This window comes from Rhinolophus ferrumequinum, chromosome 6 (genome assembly GCF_004115265.2).
Source record: "Rhinolophus ferrumequinum isolate MPI-CBG mRhiFer1 chromosome 6, mRhiFer1_v1.p, whole genome shotgun sequence".
Classification (NCBI taxonomy): Eukaryota; Metazoa; Chordata; class Mammalia; order Chiroptera; family Rhinolophidae; genus Rhinolophus; species Rhinolophus ferrumequinum.
In genome coordinates, this window is record NC_046289.1 from 63806129 (window position 1) to 63826305 (window position 20177).

General features: G+C 49.0%; 1 protein-coding gene across 1 annotated transcript; it reads left to right on the forward strand.

Moving 5' to 3' along the window:
* Positions 1–4863: 4863 nt before the first annotated feature.
* RPAP1 (RNA polymerase II associated protein 1) lies at positions 4864–19860 on the forward strand. The gene is made up of 25 exons (XM_033109290.1): positions 4864–4923; positions 5695–5951; positions 6222–6370; positions 6653–6742; positions 7216–7336; positions 7926–8147; positions 8984–9163; positions 10185–10300; positions 10570–10668; positions 11513–11614; positions 11835–12002; positions 12251–12424; positions 12555–12689; positions 12782–12952; positions 13483–13640; positions 14061–14219; positions 14361–14562; positions 14977–15086; positions 15337–15532; positions 15742–15894; positions 16116–16258; positions 16944–17700; positions 18843–19019; positions 19167–19226; positions 19333–19860. The coding sequence occupies exons 2-25, from the start codon at positions 5771–5773 to the stop codon at positions 19480–19482; spliced, it is 4173 nt and encodes a 1390-aa protein (XP_032965181.1). The 5' UTR covers positions 4864–4923; positions 5695–5770; the 3' UTR covers positions 19483–19860.
* The last annotated feature ends 317 nt before the right edge of the window (positions 19861–20177 follow it).

Below are 20177 nucleotides of genomic sequence, written 5' to 3' on the forward strand. Positions count from 1 at the left end.
AGCTGAAAATGAAGAAGAAAGGTAAATTCCTAGGAGAAACTACACTTTGACTTACAGTCATAGGGTACATTCAAATGATCAGATTTTTCCCCAAAAGCAGATTTAGGAAGAGAGCAACAAGTTTGGGGTTTCTAAAACAGCAGGTGGGTCCAAAAGTGTGGAAGAAAAAAATTATCCTCTTCGAAATTTCACCAAGGGATGGCCCTGAGAGGAAGAGTTTCATGTGTGAGTGCATGTGTATCAGAATGCCCTGTATGTGGCTGTCTGAATGAGGTCTGACAATTAAGTTCTCAAACTCATCCTAGAAAAAGGTCTACATACCTCATTGCTGAATATCACTACACCCCGACGCCAGCGCCTCGTCCACCCTTCAAAGCAATTTGGAACTCTTTCTGGAATGGCCATCAGAGCTGTCGTTGTATTACCCTTGATGTCCTGAATGTCATCAAAATGCCTTTCTTTCAATATTTCCTTTATCTTCGGGTAAAGAAAGAAGTCATTGGGGGTTAGATCTGGTGAGTAGGGAGGGGGTTCCAATACAGTTATTTGTTTACTGGCTAAAAACTCTCTCACAGACAGTGTCGTATGAGCTGGTGCATTGTCATAATGCAAGAGCCATGAATTGTTGGCAAAAGGTTCAGGTCGTCTAACTTTTTCATGCAGCCTTTTCAGCACTTCCAAATTGTAAACTTGGTTAACTGTTTGTCCAGTTGGTACACATTCATAATGAAGAATCCCTTTGATATCATAAAAGGTTAGCAACATTGTTTTGACTCTTGATTTGGACTGAGGGAACTTTTTTGGTCATGGAGAGTTGGCAGATGTCCACTGTGCAGTTGGACACTTTGTTTCAGGGTTGTATTGGTTACATCCCTGTTTCATCACCAGTGATAACACAGCTCAAAAGTTCTTAGCAAACTTTGACTCTCCTTTGCTTTTGTTCATTGGTGAGCTTCTTTGGGATCATTTTTGTACACACATCTCTCATGCCAAGAGTTTTAGTTAAGACTTTCCTGTTTCTCTATCGATGTTTACTTGATCTGCTATGCTTCTCACAGTCAGCCGATGATTTTGACACACAATTTGACAGATTTTTGCTACGTTTTCATCAGTTCTGCTCGTTATTGGCCACCCTGACCTTTCTCTTCATCAGTGACACTTTCTCCCCCCTCAGAAAAAGGTTTAATCCATTTGTACACTGCAGTTTTCTTTATGGCATTATCCCCATAAACTTGGACTAACATGTCCCTGATTTCACTTCTACTTTTGCCAAGTTCAACAAGAAACTTAATGTTTGTTCATTGCTCTAATTCAAGTTCAGACATTCTCGCGACAGCACACAAAAACACGCAATAACAATAATGAACATCACTCAGCAAGACACCACCACATGTCAAAATGAACAAAGCTGTGAGACACTGATATACCAAGGTTATGAAGCCTTACAAGCTCTTTGTACAGTGCTGCCAATGTACGTGCACGGTGGCAAGTTCGCAAACTTAATTGTCAGACCTTATAGTTCACTTTTTGACTTGACCCTCCTTAATCATAACTTTGCAAATGAGGTTTTTAGGGCTCTCTTTTTATAAAAACCTTTTAATTATGGACTATTTCAAACATACACACAAGTAGAATAGCATAATGATGAACCTCAATGTACCATCACTCTGCTTCAATGATTACCTTCGCCAATTGGGTTCTACTGTCCTATTTTTTTGTTGTTGTTTTGCTGGAGTTTTAAAAAGCAAATCTTAGCCATATAATTAATTTCAGCTATAAATATTACACTATGTATCTCGATGTAACAGACTTTTAAAAATACTCATCCATATATAATTCAGATGGTTACATATAGAAATATGTATAGGTATGCGTATATACAACAGTATACCCATACATTTTCTTTGTCAGCTGAGAAGAACCTAAGAGCAAGACACCCCAGTGGCAATGAGCATACCTAGCACCCCAAACTTAGTTTCTGATACCATTTTCCAATAAAAGGAATCAAGAGTATGGGAGAGATAACTAATTATAGGTTTGGAGCAGGAAATATACAAAATGAGCTTGGATCATCTTACCGTGCCAAAAAGTAAGGAAGTGGTCAAAAATAAAAACCCAAACACACACACACACACACACACACACACACACACACACACACACTCACACACAAAATGATGAGGTATATTAAAGGGTATATCAAAAGGTATATCAAAATATAAATATATATTTGAACAAATAAATTAATAGGGAGCATAGATAAATCTCCCATGCAGAAGAATTACAAATAACTTATGTAGATACTTCACTCTCAAGGAGAAGGAGCACAACTCTACACTCCAGTGTGGGCTGTGCAAAGTGACTGCTTTCCAAAGAAGACAGGATGGAAACAGGGTTAAAAGTAACTTTACAGTGGGAAGATCTGATAAACATTTCCTCAACCAGGTGATTAAAGTTAACACCAACAGCGATAATTCATGTTGATTGTAGCTACCCTTGATATAATGTGATAAAAATGGCATTTTAGGTCTGTGATCTTCCTCTCAAAAACCCATAACCCCAGTCTAATCATGAGAAAAACATCAGATAAATCCCAGTTGAGGGACATTCTACAAAATACCCTACTGGTACTACTCTAAACTGTCCAAGTCATCAAAAACCAAAGCCTGTCACACAAACAAAACTGTCACAGCCAGGAAGAGCCTAAGGAGACATGACAACTAAATATAAAGTGGTATCCTTGATGGAACAGAAAAAGGACATTAGAGAAAAGTTGGGGATATCTGAATAAAGGATGGACTTTAGTTAGTAATAATGTGTCAATATTGGTTCATTAATTCTAAAAAAAAGTAAAATATTAATGTTAGATGTTAATAACAGGAAACTATGTTTAGGATAAATGGAAACTGTTTGGAATTTTTCAGTAAATCTAAAACTATTCTAAAATAAAGTTTACTTAAAAAAAACACATCCATACCCAATAAATTTTTTAAAAATCCTTAGTATCCTATTACACCCAGTTTGTGTTTAGTTTTCCCTAAGAGTCTCAAGAAATGTCTTTTTACAGTAGGTTTATTTGAATCAGGATACAAACAAGGACCACATATTTAATTAATAATCTCTTATAGACTTTCAAATCTATAAGAGGTCCTCCTTCTCTCTTGGACATGAAATTTATAGAAGAAACTGGGTCATTTATAGAATTACCCACAATCTGGATTTGGTTAATTGTATCCCTGTGCTATCATTTAACACATTCTTCTACCACCCATATTCCTGAAGATGGGTAGTTAGATCTAGAAGCTTGGCTAGATTCAGGTTCAATTTTTTGGCATGAAGCCTTCTGAGGAAGTGTTTTGTACTTCCAATTGTTATCAATCAGGAGGCACATTATGTCCAGTGCTCCCACTTTTAGTGATGTTAAGATTCATCAGTAGGTTCATAAGTTGGCAACCTGATCCTATCCACATAAAGTCCTCAACAACCTTTCATCTAATAGTTTTATCAGTCATTGATGATCCATTGCCTGGTGTGATTATATCATTACTGATTGCAAACAACGATTTTCTTTCTTTTTTTTTTTCTTTTTAATAATTTATTTTGAAAGCAGTAATTCACTTAAAAAATTTTTTTTTTCAACTTTTACTTATTTTATTTTGTGTTTTTCCAGGACCCATCTGCTCCAAGTCAAGTAATTGTTTCACTCTAGTTGTGGAGGACACAGCTCACACTGGCCCATATGGGGATCGAACCTGCAACCCTGGTGTTACAAGCATCGCGCTCTAACCAACTGAGCTAAACAGCCACCCCTTCAAACAATGATTTTCTATTATTCTTCCTGCATTTTTGGCTCTAGTTCCCCTCCCTTACTTCCCATAACTTCTGACTAGGTACAGTACTATTTTGGACCCCGAGGTTGGCTAAATTATAGTAGCTGAAATTTACTGCTGCAGTTGAGAGCTTAAGAGCTAAAGAAAGATTCTATAGAATACCTGGAAACTTATTGGAAATGGAAATTCTTGGTTCCTGTTCCAGACCTACTGAATCAGAAATTCTGAGGGTGAGACTCAGCAATCTGTTTTAACCAGCCCTCCAGGTAACCGATGCCTGCTAAAGTTTGACTGGACAATTATTGGCTGCCCTAAGTTGTCCTTCAACCAAGCAATGATTTACTAAGGTCCTCTGCGCACGGCAATATGCTGGGTGCTGAGCATTATGAATGCAAAAAAGGCCTGGTGCCCCCAAGGAACTCACAGTCTATTCAAGGGAACAGGATATATGCTTCTGAAAAGGTAACTAGTGATAGTTGATAGTCGGCAATGCATTCCCAACATGCCACACAAGTTGTACAGGTGGGAGATTCCAAGGAGAGTTCAGTGAGTTGGCCGGGTTGGCCAAGGTTTTAGAGTTGACTCCAGTTAGGCCTTAAGAGAAGAGAAAAACTTTGGGGGTAGGGGTGAAGGGAAAAGAGGGAGGATTTCTAATAAGGGACACTAGCATGAACAAAGGCAGGAGGATCACCTTGTGGGCTTTCCCCTCTCTTCTCACCACTCCCATTTTTCAGCTTGGGTTCTGGGGTGTAGGTTATGGTTATCAGGGCTGGTGAGGGCAGAGAAGCGGCTGAGGAACGCTTTGCCTCTGTTGCAGGTGTTGTTTGTGTAGAAGGGCCTGTGCCTGCTGTACGTCCGAAGGATGAGTGTTCTGAGCGTCGGCGTCGAACTCACGTGCTGGGTAGGACACTGAAAGCTGAGTACCTTGGAGCTCACGGGTCCAGAGCACCAAACCAACTTGCCCCAGAACGGGCGGAGCCAAGCCGGGGAAAGGCGGGACCTGGCGGCGGGGCGGAAACTCAAGTGCGGCGGCGGCGGCGGAAACACGGCCCTTGCGGGGCAAGATGGCGGCGCCCAGGCGGTCCTAGAGCAAGTAGGTGGCTGGGCTGGAGAGAAGGATTTCAGGGGATCCCGGGGGAGGGCTCTGCTATACGGTATCTAGTTCCTTTATCGGAGCCTACCCGAGTGTGTTTGGATTGCACAGGAGCGGCCGCGGGCCCCTGGGGTACGGAGATCCCGGGGACGGCCCTCCATCCGCGGGCAGCATAAGCTGAGACTCGATGATTTCTCTTTGCTGACGCGGTTAGTCCCGGAGCGCGCTCGGCCACAAAGCCCTACGGGCAATTGTGGGGCCCGGCCGTGCACAACTATTGAACTTCTTTGATGCCATTTATCCTTATGTATTTTATTCTTTTTGATGCTCTTGTAAGTGGAACTGTTTTCTTAATTTCATTTTCTGATCGTAGTTTACTAGTATGTAGAAATGCAAATGATTTTTATATATCGATGTTTTACAGCCCAAGGTTTTTAATAATTCAATACTTTCAGGCCAGGCATGTTCTCTACAGTTTGGTACAGAATCACCACTCCCTGGTATGACATTTATCTGCCAGGCTCCTGATGGCATTTTCCTTAGTTCCCCTATCATTGTTCCTGAGAGTTTTTATCATTCACAGGTGATAAACGACCTAAGTTGGCAGTAAATATTGTTGCTAGACTGATGACATCAGGGAGGGCTAAATAGGGAGGGAATGGCAAAATGTATGAATTAGGAGAATTGAACCCAAGGAAAAAGAGTCTTATTTGATACACAATAAAGAGAACCAGGGTTCAGTTAAAGAGGACCGATCTTCCTTGCTTTTAGGGGTGAATGAGAGGGAGTCCCCACACCGAAGCAGTGCTGGAAAGAGTCACACTGGAGAGGCAGCTGGAGTGTCAAGATGCTATCCAGACCAAAGCCAGGGGAGTCTGAGGTGGACCTGCTGCGATTCCAGAGTCAGTTTCTCGCAGCTGGTGCAGCCCCAGCAGTACAATTGGTGAAGAAAGGAAGTAGGAGAGGTGGCGATGCTAACCTGGACCAGTCTCCCCTGGAGGATCATCGGGATGTGGTGATGCTGGACAGTGAGTGGCTGTGGGTTTGAGTCTGAGAAGGAGAGAGGGTACAGCTTCAGCGTCCCCTCTCCCTTCTGGATTCTGCCCTACCATTATTTCAGACACTGCGTAGCCTCTGTTGCTGCAGCCTCATTTTACATAGGAAGAAGTGAGGCTCAAAGAGGTTAAAAGATCTTGCCCAAAGTGACACAGCTTGATCCAGGGCCCCATAGCAGCTGCCTTTCTTTCTTTGGCTTTCCCCGAGCCCTCAGATTCTTCTTGGGTTTTTTTTTTTCTCAGATCTTCCAGATTTGCCCCCAGCTTTGGTTCCTGCTCCCCCCAAAAGAGCCAGGCCCAGCCCTGGCCAGCCCCTGGCTGAACATGAGGACCCCGAAGAGAGGCTGAACAGACATGATCAGCACATCACGGCTGTCTTGACTAAGATTATTGTGCGTCTCAACCTGGCTGAGTGAGACAAGGCATCCTAGGGCAGCAAAGGCTGTTGGGTGGAGGTGGTGAGCCTTATGAGTAAAGGGTGATTCAGAAAGGTGGGACATTATCCCCCTACAGTCAGGTTGGGGGCTGGTTTAGAATCACTGTGCCCTAAAGAGCAAGGTGGGTTCCTCACTCCCTAGAGTAAGTTTCTTGTCATACAGAACTGGGGCTAGTGGGATAGGCTCCATCCTGGAAAAATCTCTACATCGTCACTACTTTGTGCCTTGTTGCTGCAGGAACGAGATACAAGTTCAGTGGCTGTGAATCTGCCTGTGCCCAGTGGCGTTGCATTCCCTCCTGTATTCCATCGCTCACAGGGGAGACAGGTAGGCAGGGGTAACCTTAGATTGCCCTTAGGGTACAGTCAGGTGAGCCTCATAGTGCATCTTCCCTAGGTAGGTAATCTTAATAATGATATGCAATTCTGTTGTTAAAGCAGCACTATACTAAGCACTTCGTATGCATTACTTCATTTAATCCTCATAACAACCATGAAAGGTAGGTATCATTATCCCCATTTTTTCAGATGAGGAAACTGCGTCTCCCAAAAGATAAATAACTTTTCCAACACTACGTATCTACTATATGGAAGAGCTAGCTGGAAATCCATCCCAAGTCTATCAGACTTCAAGACCTGTGCTTCTATAGTGCCCTGCTTTTTCTGAGGACTAGGGTTGTGACCCTTGGAGATTAAGGAAGTCCCTTTTATCTTTTTGTTCCAGTGACCTTGGTATAAAGAGGTTGAGAAAAGAATGAGGTAATGAGTATCAATCACCTGGGTTTTCTTTTTGCCCCATAGAGGAAGCCAGCAACATCTGGTAAGAAAAGCATCTTTGCCCAGGAAATTGCAGCAAGGAGAGTGTCTGAAGCCAGAGTCCCACCTGTTAAAGAAGTTGTGTCTAGCCTGGACCCACCAGAGGGTGAGCTGGAGTTGAAGAGGCATAGACTTGGCCTTTTTGTGATACATGATCAAAGAATCATCTTTGGATATACATATTCCCTGCCTCAAACATAAAGTGCAGTTGAACCATCCACAGAGAAAGCTGTCCTATACCCCCACTTAGAGGATTGCATATGGGTGGCTTGGGTCCACATCTGGGTCTTGGGTGCAGGAAGAGGGCAGGCCATTACTCAACCCTAGGAGAAAGGAAGGGGATAGAAATGTCTGGCAGAGACTGTAAAATAAAGATGGAAGCCAGGATTCTTTTAATGATACAAATTACTAGCAGAATAGCTGGGCGCAGGTCCTGGAGGCAGACAGCTGCCTGAACATCTAAGAGAAGAGTTAGAAAAGATATTTCTAAGGGAAATCTTCTCATGTAAGCCCAAGGGAAAGAATGAATAGAGAGGTCACCACCCCAACCCAACTTGTTTGGAAGGAGGGGTTTCTCCACTCTGCCTGGGAAGGTTCTGGGGCTTCCATCTGTCTCCAGGGCTAATGGGTTGGACAAGAGGGCTAGAAAGCCCAGTTCGTATGAGGTGATGAAACTAATCATATACTTCTTTCAGGTTCTGTGGCCTGTGAGTCATTCATACCTAGGGAGCAGGACTGCCAGCTTCCGTGGGGGAACCACAGCTTCCAGGGACCCCATCTGGTCACAGGGAAGGGGCTCAGGGGCCAGGAGGCTGAGCAGGAAGCCCAGACTATCCATGAAGAGAACATAACAAGACTGCAAGCCATGACTCCTGAGGAGATCCTGCAGGAACAGCAGCGGTTGCTGACTCAGCTTGGTGGGTACCTGGCTTTCCTACTGAGACCAGGCTGGGAAAGGACTGCCACTTATTAAGGAAGGCTTACTGTGAGTGTCAGGCATTGTGCTGAGTACTTTAATGCATTATTTCATTCTGTCCCCAAACTGTTGCTGTGAGGCAGCTGGTACTAACCTCATTTACTTAGGAAAAAAACCACTGAGGCTCAGAAATGTAAGAAATTCTCCCCCAAGTCACAGAGCTGGTAAGGACCCTGGGTGAGATGTAGACCCAGGTCTGTGTCATCTCCCAAGCCCTGCTCTTAACCACTGTGCTGTGTTTACTGTGCTACCCTAGTGTGATAAGCACTGTTATAGCTGTTCTCTGGTGCGGCTGCACTGGACTGGACTGACACTCTGCCATACTACACCTCCTTTCTAGCTTCTGTTCCCCAAAACCAGCACCAAGTCATCCTTGTTCCAATCTTGTTCCAAGTCAATCTTGTTCCAATCTAGCACCTATATAGAGCACAGCACATATATTTGGTTTTTAGTGAATATTTGTGCATAAATCAAACAGCTAAATGCCTTCTTTTTCACCCTAGTCAACATTCATTCATTTATTCCATAGCCACTTACTTTGGGCCTCTAACCTGGAGTCAAGCGTAGGGATGAGCAGGGATGGGCCAGGGAACTGGGAAGGGTGGGCAGGCAGGTCATTGAGGCCCCAAGAGAGCTCAGGGAGCTCAGTTCAGGGCTGGAAAGTGGCTTGTCTTGGCCTTGGCACCCATAGGCAGGCTGTATGCAGCAGGTTTCAGGTCCAGAGGAAGCTGGGGGGGACCTGCCCTCACCCTCTTTCCCCTCCCCCCTCTCCTGTAGATCCCAGCTTGGTTGCCTTCTTGAGGTCTCGCAGCCACACCCCTGAGCAAGCAGAAGAAAAGGCCACTAAGGAGCTGAGGCCAGGAAGACCCTTTGCAGAGGTTATTGGAGAGGAGCCCGTTATGCCAACTTCTGCCAATGAGTCCAAGCAGGAAGATGAGCTAGAGCCAGGAGTGCCAGGTTTGGAGGAGGAGCTACATCTTTTGGGGAATAAAAGTAGAGGAAAGTATTCCTTCTCCTAGGCCTGGCAGATGAGAAAGGAGTATCTTCCCTGTCCTTGGACATCGAACGTTAATCCTCATTACTACCTTGAAATCAGTCTTCATTTGCTGATATGTATGTTCTTCCAGTACGTGCTTCCTGTTTTCTTGTCCTGTTACTGCTCCTTCTCTCGTTTCCCTGGTAAGAGGCAGGCAGCCGTGTGTGATAGCTAAACAGCCCCCTCCCCCTGCAGACCATTTCCCTGCTGCTTTTGCAATGGCTGTCCCAGCGGTGGATCCATCCATCCCACAGTTTTCTGCCTCTGCTGTCAGTGTTGGGGGAAGATGGCAGGTCCCGGGTGATGGGAGAAGAGTCTGACGCAGGTCTTCTGAATATGCCAGACTTGATGCAGAGAGGCTAGTGGGAGCACTCATTTCCTAGGAACTTGATTATTTTATTAGTGATTAGCAAAAGCAGAAATTGAATTATAAGAGCCAGGAACCTCCTGCCACTGAATAAGCTCCAGGCCAGCTGAGCAGGTTGGGTGGGGGTTGGGATGAGGAAGCAAGAGGACGTTGTGGACCTTGCCCTGCTGAAGCAATATAGCTGCCCCCTCATTGTCCCCACTCCCCTCCTCTAGGAGGTTGGCGCTGGGCAGTGGAGAACTCTTTTCCCTGATACATGTGATCCTCCCTTCCTCCTCTGTTCTCTCTCTTCTCTTCCTTACCTCTTCCTCTTCCTCTTCCCCCTCCCAACTAATCCTTGAGGTCAGAAAGGGGTTAGAGCCCAGGGGCTGCGTGCCTTCTGCCATATCTGAGACATTCGCCCAGTTCTCAAGAGCTCCAGCCCCTGGATCATACCATTTAGCCATAGCTGAAGGCAGAAGCTGCCAGACCCTTGGGCAGAGGTAGATGTGGCAGCTGCTGGGTGATGGCTAGGACCCCAATGGATCGGTGAGCTGAGCCCCTTAGGGAGTACTACTCCCCTTGCATCTCCCCAGTTCCGGTACTTCCGGTGGCCCCCCACAAGGAATGGCTGCACATGGACACTGTTGAGCTGGAGAAGCTCCATTGGACCCAGGACCTGCCCCCACTCCGACGGCAGCAGACACAGGAGGTAAGGAGGGCCCGCTGGCCTACACGGGGTGGAGCAGGTGGGAGTGGGGCTGTGGCTCTTTACCCAGAACTCAGGCCTGTTTCTTCCCCCGAGCTTGAGAAACATTTCTCCTTTGCGCTCCCCTTCCTGGCACCATGGGCTAGAGGAGCCCCATTTCTAGTCAGAGGTGGAGTCAGGACCTGAATCTCGAGCGGCCTGGGACTAAAGGTGGAATGGGTGTGGGGAACTTGCTGCTGCCCAGCCCATAGTCCTCTTTCTCTTCCCATTAGAGGATGCAGGCCCGATTCAGTCTTCAAGGAGAACTGCTGGCCCCCGATGTGGACCTACCCACCCATTTGGGACTGCACCACCATGGAGAGGAGGCAGAGGTGAGGCATGGGGACCAGGAGGACTGGGCAGCTTTTAACAACCATGTGGGAAAGGCCCTCTGGTCAGATGCCTCGGACCTCCTGTGTGACCTGTTCCAGTTCATGGCCTTGTTGTCTAGTCAGGTTCTTAGGCTTGAAATCTTTCTCCTCATTCCCTTACTTTCTAGTCAGTTGCCAGAACTTGCCAGGTCTATCTTACCTCCCCTTGATGCTTCCTAGATAAAAGCCTTGCTCCCTTTTGTCTGCTCAATCCTACGTCTTCCACTGTCCGCCGTGCCATTCCATCCATCCCTCTTGGGACCACCACGCTGATTCCAGCTCAGCCATGCCTTGCCTCAGAAAGCTCCCTGGCTCCCCTCTGCTCACAGAATAGCCTTGGCCCTTTAGCCCCACAAGACAGACCTTCCACAGTCTGTCCCTGCCTCCCTCACTCCTGCCGCACCATTCTGCTGCTCTCCCCCAACATGCGTCCTGCGCTCAAGGGTCTCCAAGGGTCTCCAAGGCTCCGCTCCAGGGAATGCCTTTACCCAATGCTGTAGGCCAGGCCATCGAAGCTCTGCCCACCCACTCTTCCCGGTCCCCCTTCTCTTTCCTGTTCTCTGGTTGCAAATTAAACACCGAGTACTACCTTTCTCCCAATTTGCCTTATGTCATGGTTACTTGTTTGTATCTTACTTTCTTTACCAATTTGAGGATCCATGTAGAGCAGAGACAAGAGATATCCCTTATCTTTGTCTTCCCCTTGACACCTAACTCAATGCCTGGCCTATAGGAGTTGCTGTGTATTTGTTGGGCAGTGCTGCTCTGTGTCTTGGTTCTTTCTGACTTCTTGTCCCTGCCCCAGAGAGCAGGGTACTCCCTACAGGAGCTGTTCCACCTGACGCGCAGCCAAGTGTCCCAGCAGAGAGTACTCGCACTGCATGTGTTGGCCCAGGTCATTGGCAGGGTGAGTGGACTGCTGGTTTGCTACCCCCACACCTCACCTCTCAACCTCAGACTTTCTCACCTCCTGCCCTTTTCACTCTGGCTCGCTAGCCCATACATCAACTGTCTGTGAGTCATCAGACTGGGAATGGGACAAACCCAGGGTCATATGTGGGCATGTAAAGGGTTTAGGACAAAGACTGTAACTTCCTCCTGCAAGGTTTTATCCTCCTGCCTCCCAGGCCCAGGCTGGTGAATTTGGGGACCGGCTAGTGGGCAGTGTCTTGCGCCTCCTTTTGGATGCTGGTTTCCTCTTCCTGCTGCGCTTCTCCCTGGATGACAGAGTGGATGGGGTCATTGCAGCTGCTATCCAGGCTCTTCGGGCTCTGCTGGTGGCTCCTGGAGATGAGGTACAACAGGGACAGGAACGGAGCTTTGAGGCATCGGGGTCCCGACTCCTGCTGCTGGGCACGCCCTCATTGTGAAGGCTTTGCCAGGCAGAGCAGAGAATGGGATGGCAGAGCCACCCTCTTCTCCTAAAGGCTCCAAAACCCAGAGCCCTGCCTTTCTGTTCCTTGTGGGTAGTTCTGCTCTCTTCTCCTGGACCCATTTCTTGGCCTGACCCTTTCTTCTTCCCACCCGATTCTTCCTCTGGCAGGAGCTCCTTGACAGCACCTTCTCCTGGTACCATGGAGCTTTGGTGTTCCCTCTCATGCCCAGCCAGGAGGATAAGGACGAGGATGAAGAGCCCCCAGCAGAAAAGGCAAAAAGGAAGAGCCCTGAGGAAGGAAACCGGCCTCCGTCAGACTTGGCCCGATATGATGTCATCAAGGTACAGCTGCTGGGACAGCTGCACCTGTCCCATGACCTCAAGGGCAAGCACGTGTTTGGCAAGAGGGGTCATTCATCAAGGCTTGGGGCGCAGCTGCATTTGGCAGTGGGTTTATCTCTCTGGTCCCCAGGGGCTTCTGGCCACTAACCTGCTGCCTCGGCTGCGCTACGTCCTGGAGGTGACCTGCCCAGGACCTTCTGTAGTCCTGGACATCCTGGCCGTGCTCGTTCGCCTGGCCCGGCATTCCCTGGAATCAGCCACAAGGGTGAGAAAGAAGAGGGGACGGGCAGAAAGCCTCGCTGGGCCTGGACCTGACCCTCACCCTCCCTCCCTCCCTTTCTTCCTGTCCCCCCACAGGTCCTAGAGTGCCCTCGGCTTTTGGAGACCATCGTTCGAGAGTTCCTGCCCACCAGCTGGTCCCCTGTGGGGGTGGGGCCTACCCCCAGTCTACACAAAGTGCCCTGTGCTGCTGCCATGAAATTACTTCGTGTCCTGGCCTCGGCTGGTAGGAATATTGCTGCCCGGCTGGTGAGCAGGACGCAGGGCAAGGGGCAGTGGGGAGAGGTGACGGGGGGAAGGGCTGCTGAGACAGTGCTGGGTTGAGGGCTAAGCCTGGCCGCTGGACTCTGGGTGGCCCACTCATGATATCTTCCTCTTTGTCTCTGATCCAGTTGCTTAGAAATGCAACAAAAACCGCTGGTCAGGAACCTAGTCACCTGGAGCCTAGTATATCCTGTAGGCCTACTCTGATCTTGTTATGCGGGCGCTCTGCTCCCTGGACCCAGACCAGACGAGCATATACAGATGGGCACCCATCACCCGTAGCCCAGTAGCCCTAGAAAAGGTGCCCAGCAAGTGCTCGCTAAAAAGGAGAGGATGGGGGAGGGAGGGAGAGAGAGATGGACGAGGTAGTTTTACCCTAGCGCAGGGCTATGACCCTATGGCACCAGAGGGGCATGGAACATGGCTGAGTTGAGCCAGTCTCTATAGTGAGAGGACTTCAGGCTACTTGTGACTCCCAGCTGACCGTGATCCCCAGATTCTCTGTTCACCCTCAGTTGAGCAGCTTTGATCTCCGGAGCCGTCTGTGCCGCTTTATAGCTGAGGTTCCTCAGGAAATGGCCTTGCCCCTGGAGGAAGCTGAAACGCTGAACACTGAGGCCTTCCGTCTATGGGCTGTGGCCGCCTCCTATGGCCAGGGAGGTGACCTTTACAGGTGAGAGAGATGGCATAGGCTCCTTGGCAGACCCATCCAGTTCTGCACTCTGGCCTAAGCTAATGACTCAGCTTCGCTCAATATTTCAAGCTTGGAGGGAAGAGGGGATTGTGGGAGTAATGAAGAGGGCGTGAGGGTCAGAACCAGCCAGGGGAGAGTGGAACAGAGCTGGGTTAGCCACATTCTGTGCACAGCAGCACTGGTATAAATCTGATTTAAATTCCCTGTTAGCCTTGCAGGGCTAACTCCTTCCCTCAGCCCCCAGCCTTCCTTTCCTCTTGAAGCCTGCCAGCAGTACCTAGCCCTGGGGCTTCTCCCTTCTCATCCTACTTAACCAGACTGCAGAACCCTGGGCTGGGCCTGCCTTGCCTTACATCTCCATCTCTCTTCTACACTAAAGACAGTAATTGTTCTTTCCAGGGAGCTATACCCGGTGCTGATGCGGGCCCTACAGGCTGTACCGAAGGAGCTCAGCACCAATCCCTGTCAGCCCCTGGCCATGCAGCGGATAGCCTCACTACTTACTGTCCTCACGCAGCTGACCCTGGCAGCTGGCAGCACTGCCCCCAAGCCCGGCAGGTAGGTAATAGCCCTGAGTTGCTGGCAGGGCCCTCCTACCAGAAGCTCCAAGAGAGGCAGGAGAGCTCTCCCCTAGGGAAACCTTAGAGGGAAGTCAAGGCAGCCAGATCCTCACTGTGGTCCCTTTTGGCACCCCTGTAGTGAGTCTGCTGAGGCCAGTCTTTCGGCCACCCCTTCCTTGATCACTTGGACACAGGTGTCTGGGCTCCAGCCTCTCGTGGAGCCATGTCTAAGACAGACCTTGGAGTTGCTGCCCAGACCTGAGATGTGGAATGCTCTGGGCGCTGTGCCCACTGCCTGCCTGCTCTTCCTGGATGCCTACTACCGGGCCTGGAGCCAGCAGGTGAGTGATACCTGCCTGCCTGCCACCATGCCCTGCTTGTCTTCCCTCCATCCTAACATTCCACCCTCTTTCTCTCTGTCTCCCCCTCTCCACCCTTTCCTTCCCTCTACTTTTTCCCTCCTACCTTTCATTCTCTTTCCACCTCCATACCCAGTAGAACTTCAAAAGAGCCATGTTGGTGGGGACCAGAGAACCTCTAGTGGCAGTTCAGCTTCCTTGGAGCCTTGATGCTCTCAGGACCCCTAGACAGCAAGTGCCAGAGCAACCTCATGGTCTTCTAGAAGGGTCAGAAGGCAGGAGCCTCCAAGCAATGGCTGTTTTGGGCCATGGAACTGTGGGCTTGGCCTAGGTCCACAGGGTCTAGGAGAATAGGTGCCCTGGGCTGTCAGCTCAGTGACCCCCTTGGTCCTCCAGCCAGGCTTGTGCCCAGGAGATTGGCTTCAGGACATGGAGCGCCTGTCAGAGGAGCTGTTGCTGCCCCTACTGAGCCAGCCTACTTTGGGGAGTCTGTGGGCCTCCCTTGGGTATGTATGTATATATATGTATGTGTATAGTTGAGGGGAGAGGCAGTTTCTCTCCTTGTGGTATTCTGGGGTCTAGCTCCTTGCTCCATCCCAGGTGGAAGCCTTCAGCCCAAGGGAAACCTGAATCCCTAGCAGGCAGCACTGGGGGGCTCTGAGGAAGGTGGGCACTGGTCTGCACAGCCAAGCCCCTGCCTGGTTTAGCCTGGCACGTACCAGGCTATAGCCCTCAGCTTTTCCATTCTGTCTCTAGGCGCTGCTCTCCTCTCTGCAACCCGCAGTCCTGCGCTCCGGCCCCCGAAGCTCTCCCTAGCCTCGTGTCACTGGGCTGCACAGGAGGCTGCCCGCTTCTCAGTCTGGCTGGCTCAGCCTCTCCCTTCCCGTTCCTCACTGCCCTCCTCTCTCTTTTTAACACCCTGGCCCGGATCCACAAGGCTCTATGTGGCCAGGTGAGCCCTCGGTACTTGGTTAGAGGCCAGGAAGGGGGCCACGATGGCCGAAGTCAGAAAGAAAGGGGGAGGACGCCCCTTGGGGAAGGGAGGCCTCTTCTACCAGCACCCATTTCTCTGAATTTGGCTGGGGAGGGAGCAGCCACCTGGGGACCCCCAGAAGGGATCAAAGTCACCTTCTAGATCTGAACAAGCTTACTTTTCCTCAGCTGGCTGCTGTATTGGCTGCCCCAGGACTCCAGAACTACTTCCTCCAGTGTGTGGCTCCTAGGGCTGCCCCACACCTCACACCCTTCTCTGCGTGGGCCCTGCGTCATGAGCACCACCTGCAGTATCTGGCAGTCACCCTGGCGCAGAGAGCGGTGGGTGCCCCCCACCCTTCCCATACCTGTACCCACTTCCCTCATCCGCCATTATCTCTATCCTGCTTCGATGGAACCTGTGCTGCTGCTGGCAGGCCATGCACTTCCTGCTTTCTTCCAGACATGCCCTTCAGCATACATCCCCTTGCTTATATCCTTGTCCTCACTTCTCTTTGCCTTGTCCTCTCTCAACGCCCTGACCCCCTGCCTTCTGTCCACAGGCAGCATTCCAGCCAATGCCAGCCACCAGTGCCGCCCTCCTTCATGGTGTGGCCTTGGCCCTGCTGAGCCGGCTGCTGCCTGGAAGCGAGCACCTTGCCCATGAGCTACTGCTGAGCTGTGTGTTCCGGCTGGAGTTCCTCCCGTAAGTCCAGGGTTGGTGGCATCAACTCAGCCTTTTGAGAGGCTGCTGTGATGAACAGAACAGCCCTGAATTTGGAGCCAGGAGACCTGAGCTTCATTCTCTTTCTTCCATGGATTACTCTTAACCTGTGTGAGTTTCCATTTCCTCATTAGTAAAGTGAAGAGAAGGATAACCATCCTAGAGAATTATTATGAGACTTCAGTGTGACTGTATAGCTGAAAAATGGTATATAAACTAGCTATACTAGCTCTATACATATAATAGCTAACAGAGGGCTCAGTCTGTCTTGTATTCCCTTAAGTATTTGTCCAGATTTTAAGTATTTTTAAAATTTATTTTTCAATTACAGTTGACGTACAATATTACATTAGTTTCAGGTGTACAACATACTGATTAGACATCTACATACCCTACAAAGTAATCACCCTAATAAATAGAGAGGTATTACTGTTATCCCCATTTTACTCTGAGGAAACTGAGGCACAGAGAAGTTCTATAAACTTGCACCGAGGCAGCTGGCTCTAGTGTCCATCCTCTTAACTGCCGCACACACTACATGGACGGTTATTAGGGGAACAGGGAAGAGCAGTATTGGACTAGGAACTTGTCAGAAGCCCTGGAGAGCTGGCATGACCTGGGTACTGTGGTTCCAGCCCTTATTTTTGGCTTTTGGGTTCTGTTGCAGGGAAAGAGCATCAGGGGGGCCAGAGGCAGCCGACTTCTCCGACCGGCTCTCCATAGGGAGCGGCAAGAACTCTGGGTGTGGGCGAGGGGCTCTGCTGGCCCAGGCCTGCCAGGATCTCCCCAGCATCCGCAGCTGCTACCTGACCCACTGCCCATTGGCCCAAGCCAGCCTGTTAGCCTCTCAGGCCTTGTACCGAGGGGAGCTACAGCGAGTCCCAGCACTGCTGCTCCCCTTGCCTAAGGAGCCGCTTCTGCCCACCGACTGGCCTTTCCTGCCCTTGATTCGCCTCTACCACCAGGCCTCAGACACCCCCTCGGCGGTCCCTCTAGCTGACACTGTGGGGACAGCCAGGTGGGCCCTGCAGTGGGTGTTAGTCCTGGAGAGCTGGCGCCCCCGGGCCCTCTGGGCTGTGCCTCCTGCTGCCCGCCTAGCACGGCTCATGTGTGTGTTCCTGGTGGACAGTGAACTGTTCCGGGAGACCCCAGTCCAACGTCTGGTGGCTGCCCTCCTGGCCCAGCTCTGTCAGCCTGAAGTCCTGCCAAACCTCAACCTGGATTGCCCACTTCCTGGCCTGACGTCTTTCCCTGATCTCTATGCCAACTTCCTGGAGCATTTTGAGGCTGTCTCTTTTGGGGACCACCTTTTTGGGGCTCTGGTACTCTTTCCCCTGCAGCGTCGGTTCAGCGTCACCTTGCGCCTCACCCTCTTTGGGGAGCACGTGGGAGCCTTGCGAGCTTTGGGCCTGCCTCTGAGCCAGGTACTTTCTCAGCCCAGCACAGCCTACTAGGGAGCTCCTGTACTGGGCTTTGGGGGCAGTCCTGAGGAGTGGGGAGCTTTGGTGGGCCTCAGGTTCCTTGTCAAGGCACTGAAGATTGGCTAGAATTTGGATTGTTGAGGAGGAAGGACAGAATGTACCTAGGGGAACCGCATAATCAAAAGCTCAGAGACAGGAATGAGATAGAAGGGTGGGAGGAATCTAGAACAGATTTTAGTTTGAGAACTTGGCTAATAAAGTCTTAGCCTCGAATATCAAGCTAAGGAGCTCAATTTATAAGCTGTAAAGAGCTATTTTTTTAACATTTGGTTTTGACATTTTCATTATAATTTCTTCGGTAAGCTTAAAATATAAGTATTTTAATATATAAATACATTTAATATATGTATATAAAATATAAATGTGTATTTTATATTTGAAAAGTATAAAATATTTTTGAGAATTAAAAAGAACATTACAGTCATCTGCCATCCTGCTGTCCAGTGGTGAGCATTTCAATTTTGATTTATCTTTTTCTAGTCTTTTACATGCATATATAATTTTATAAAACTGGGATCACTGCATGTTTTCTTCATTTGACATTACATTTATAAGAAATCAACATTTTTTATTATATAATAATCCATTGTGTGGGTGCACCCCAGTTTATTTTATCAGAACCCCTTGGTGGGCATGAAAGTTTCTGACTTTTTGCTATTTTAAGTAATACTATGATAAACACTATTGGACAACTTTATTTCTCTCGTAATCATTTCTTAATGATTTAATGAATTATTAAGAATTAATGTTTTAGAAAGAGAATTACTGGTCCAAAGAACATGAACTTTTGAAAAGTTTGATAATAGAATTGAGCGGTTGAACATGACATTTTGAAAGTGTTCATTTTAAGTACATTAAACAAGTAGTGATGGCAGTAGAAATTCACAACTGTTTCTCAGTTTCACCTGCTTTCCAGCTCTTCAGTCTTTAGCCTTGATCCTTGTGATAGAGAAGGAAGGATGTCTGTCCAGGACCTGACCTCTGCTCTCATGATTTGATTCATGTGACCATCAACCATCGCCCTGTTTTCCAACGACACACATTCCCACCCTCACCCTGAGCATATCTCATCTTCCCTGTCACAGTTGCCTGTGTCCCTGGAGTGCTACACGGGACCTCCTGAAGACAACCTAGCCCTCCTTCAGCTCTACTTCCGGGTCCTGGTTACTAGAGCGCTTCGTCCGTGCTGGTGCCCAGTGCTCTATGCCGTGGCTGTGGCTCATGTCAACAACTTCATCTTCTCCCAGGACCCAAAGAGCTCCGTAAGTTACATCCCCATCTCCAGAGGGAGAAAGAGAGCCTGCGATTGAGCTGCCTCTGGGCCAGCTGGAGAGGAAGCGAGGGCCAGGCAGGGCCAGTGAGGGTACCAGCCCTTGGCCCAGTGCCACCTCTCCCTGTTCTGCTTCTAGGACGAAGTCAAGGCTGCCCGCAGGAGCATGCTACAGAAAACTTGGCTGCTGGCAGATGAGGTAGGATTGGGCACATACTGGAGATGGGAGAATAGAGGGTCTTGGGGGATAGAGATCTCAATAGGATCTTACTACGTACTTCATAAAGTTTCTTCCCTCTTTGCAGGGTCTCCGGCAGCACCTCCTCCACTATAAGCTTCCTAATTCCACTCTCCCAGAAGGCTTTGAACTGTATCCTCAGTTGCCCCCTCTGCGTCAGCAGTACCTCCAGAGACTGACCTCAGGGATACCCCAAAATGGGAACTCAGAGACCTAGTATAGCTGCTACAGATGAAGAGATGGATACGTTCTCCTGGGGTTCACCAACAGATGCCTGGTCAGACCCTTTCTGTCCTAAGGGTGGGCAGGAGACAAAGGAGCAGTAGAAGGCTTGCCTTCCTGAAAGGAGGCTGTTTGAGCTTTTTTTGGAGCAGGGTGAGCCCTACCATATCCTGATATCTGGGGCTCAGGATCTGGGACTTCTGAAGGTCTGTGCTGGGAGTAAAGGGTGACTTAGCTATTTATCCCGTCTTGGGGACAAGACAAATTAAGTACACCTCTGCCCCCCACCTCCCTCACCCCCCCAGGCTAGGGTATATGAACTCTATAGCTGTGCACCGAAATAAACAAATTTTTTATCTCTGAGAATCTGATTTGGACTGACTTCAGATGTGTTGATTCAGGATTGGTATCAAGAATTGTGTTACTTATTTGCGGATTCTAAAGAAAAGAATAAGTGAATGAACTAATCAGAAACTGTTTGGGAGACAATGAGGAAAAACTGAGGGTTGCTAGATGGGCGGGGGGGTGGGGGGTGGGGGGGAGGGTGAGGGGATTGGAGGGCAGTCGGTGACCACAGGCTGGCCACGGGTTTGAAAATTAATCTGGGGAACGTAATTTGGTGGTTACCAGAAGGTAAAGGGGTTGGGGGGTGGGGGATGAGGGTGAGGGGGATCAAATGTACGGTGATGG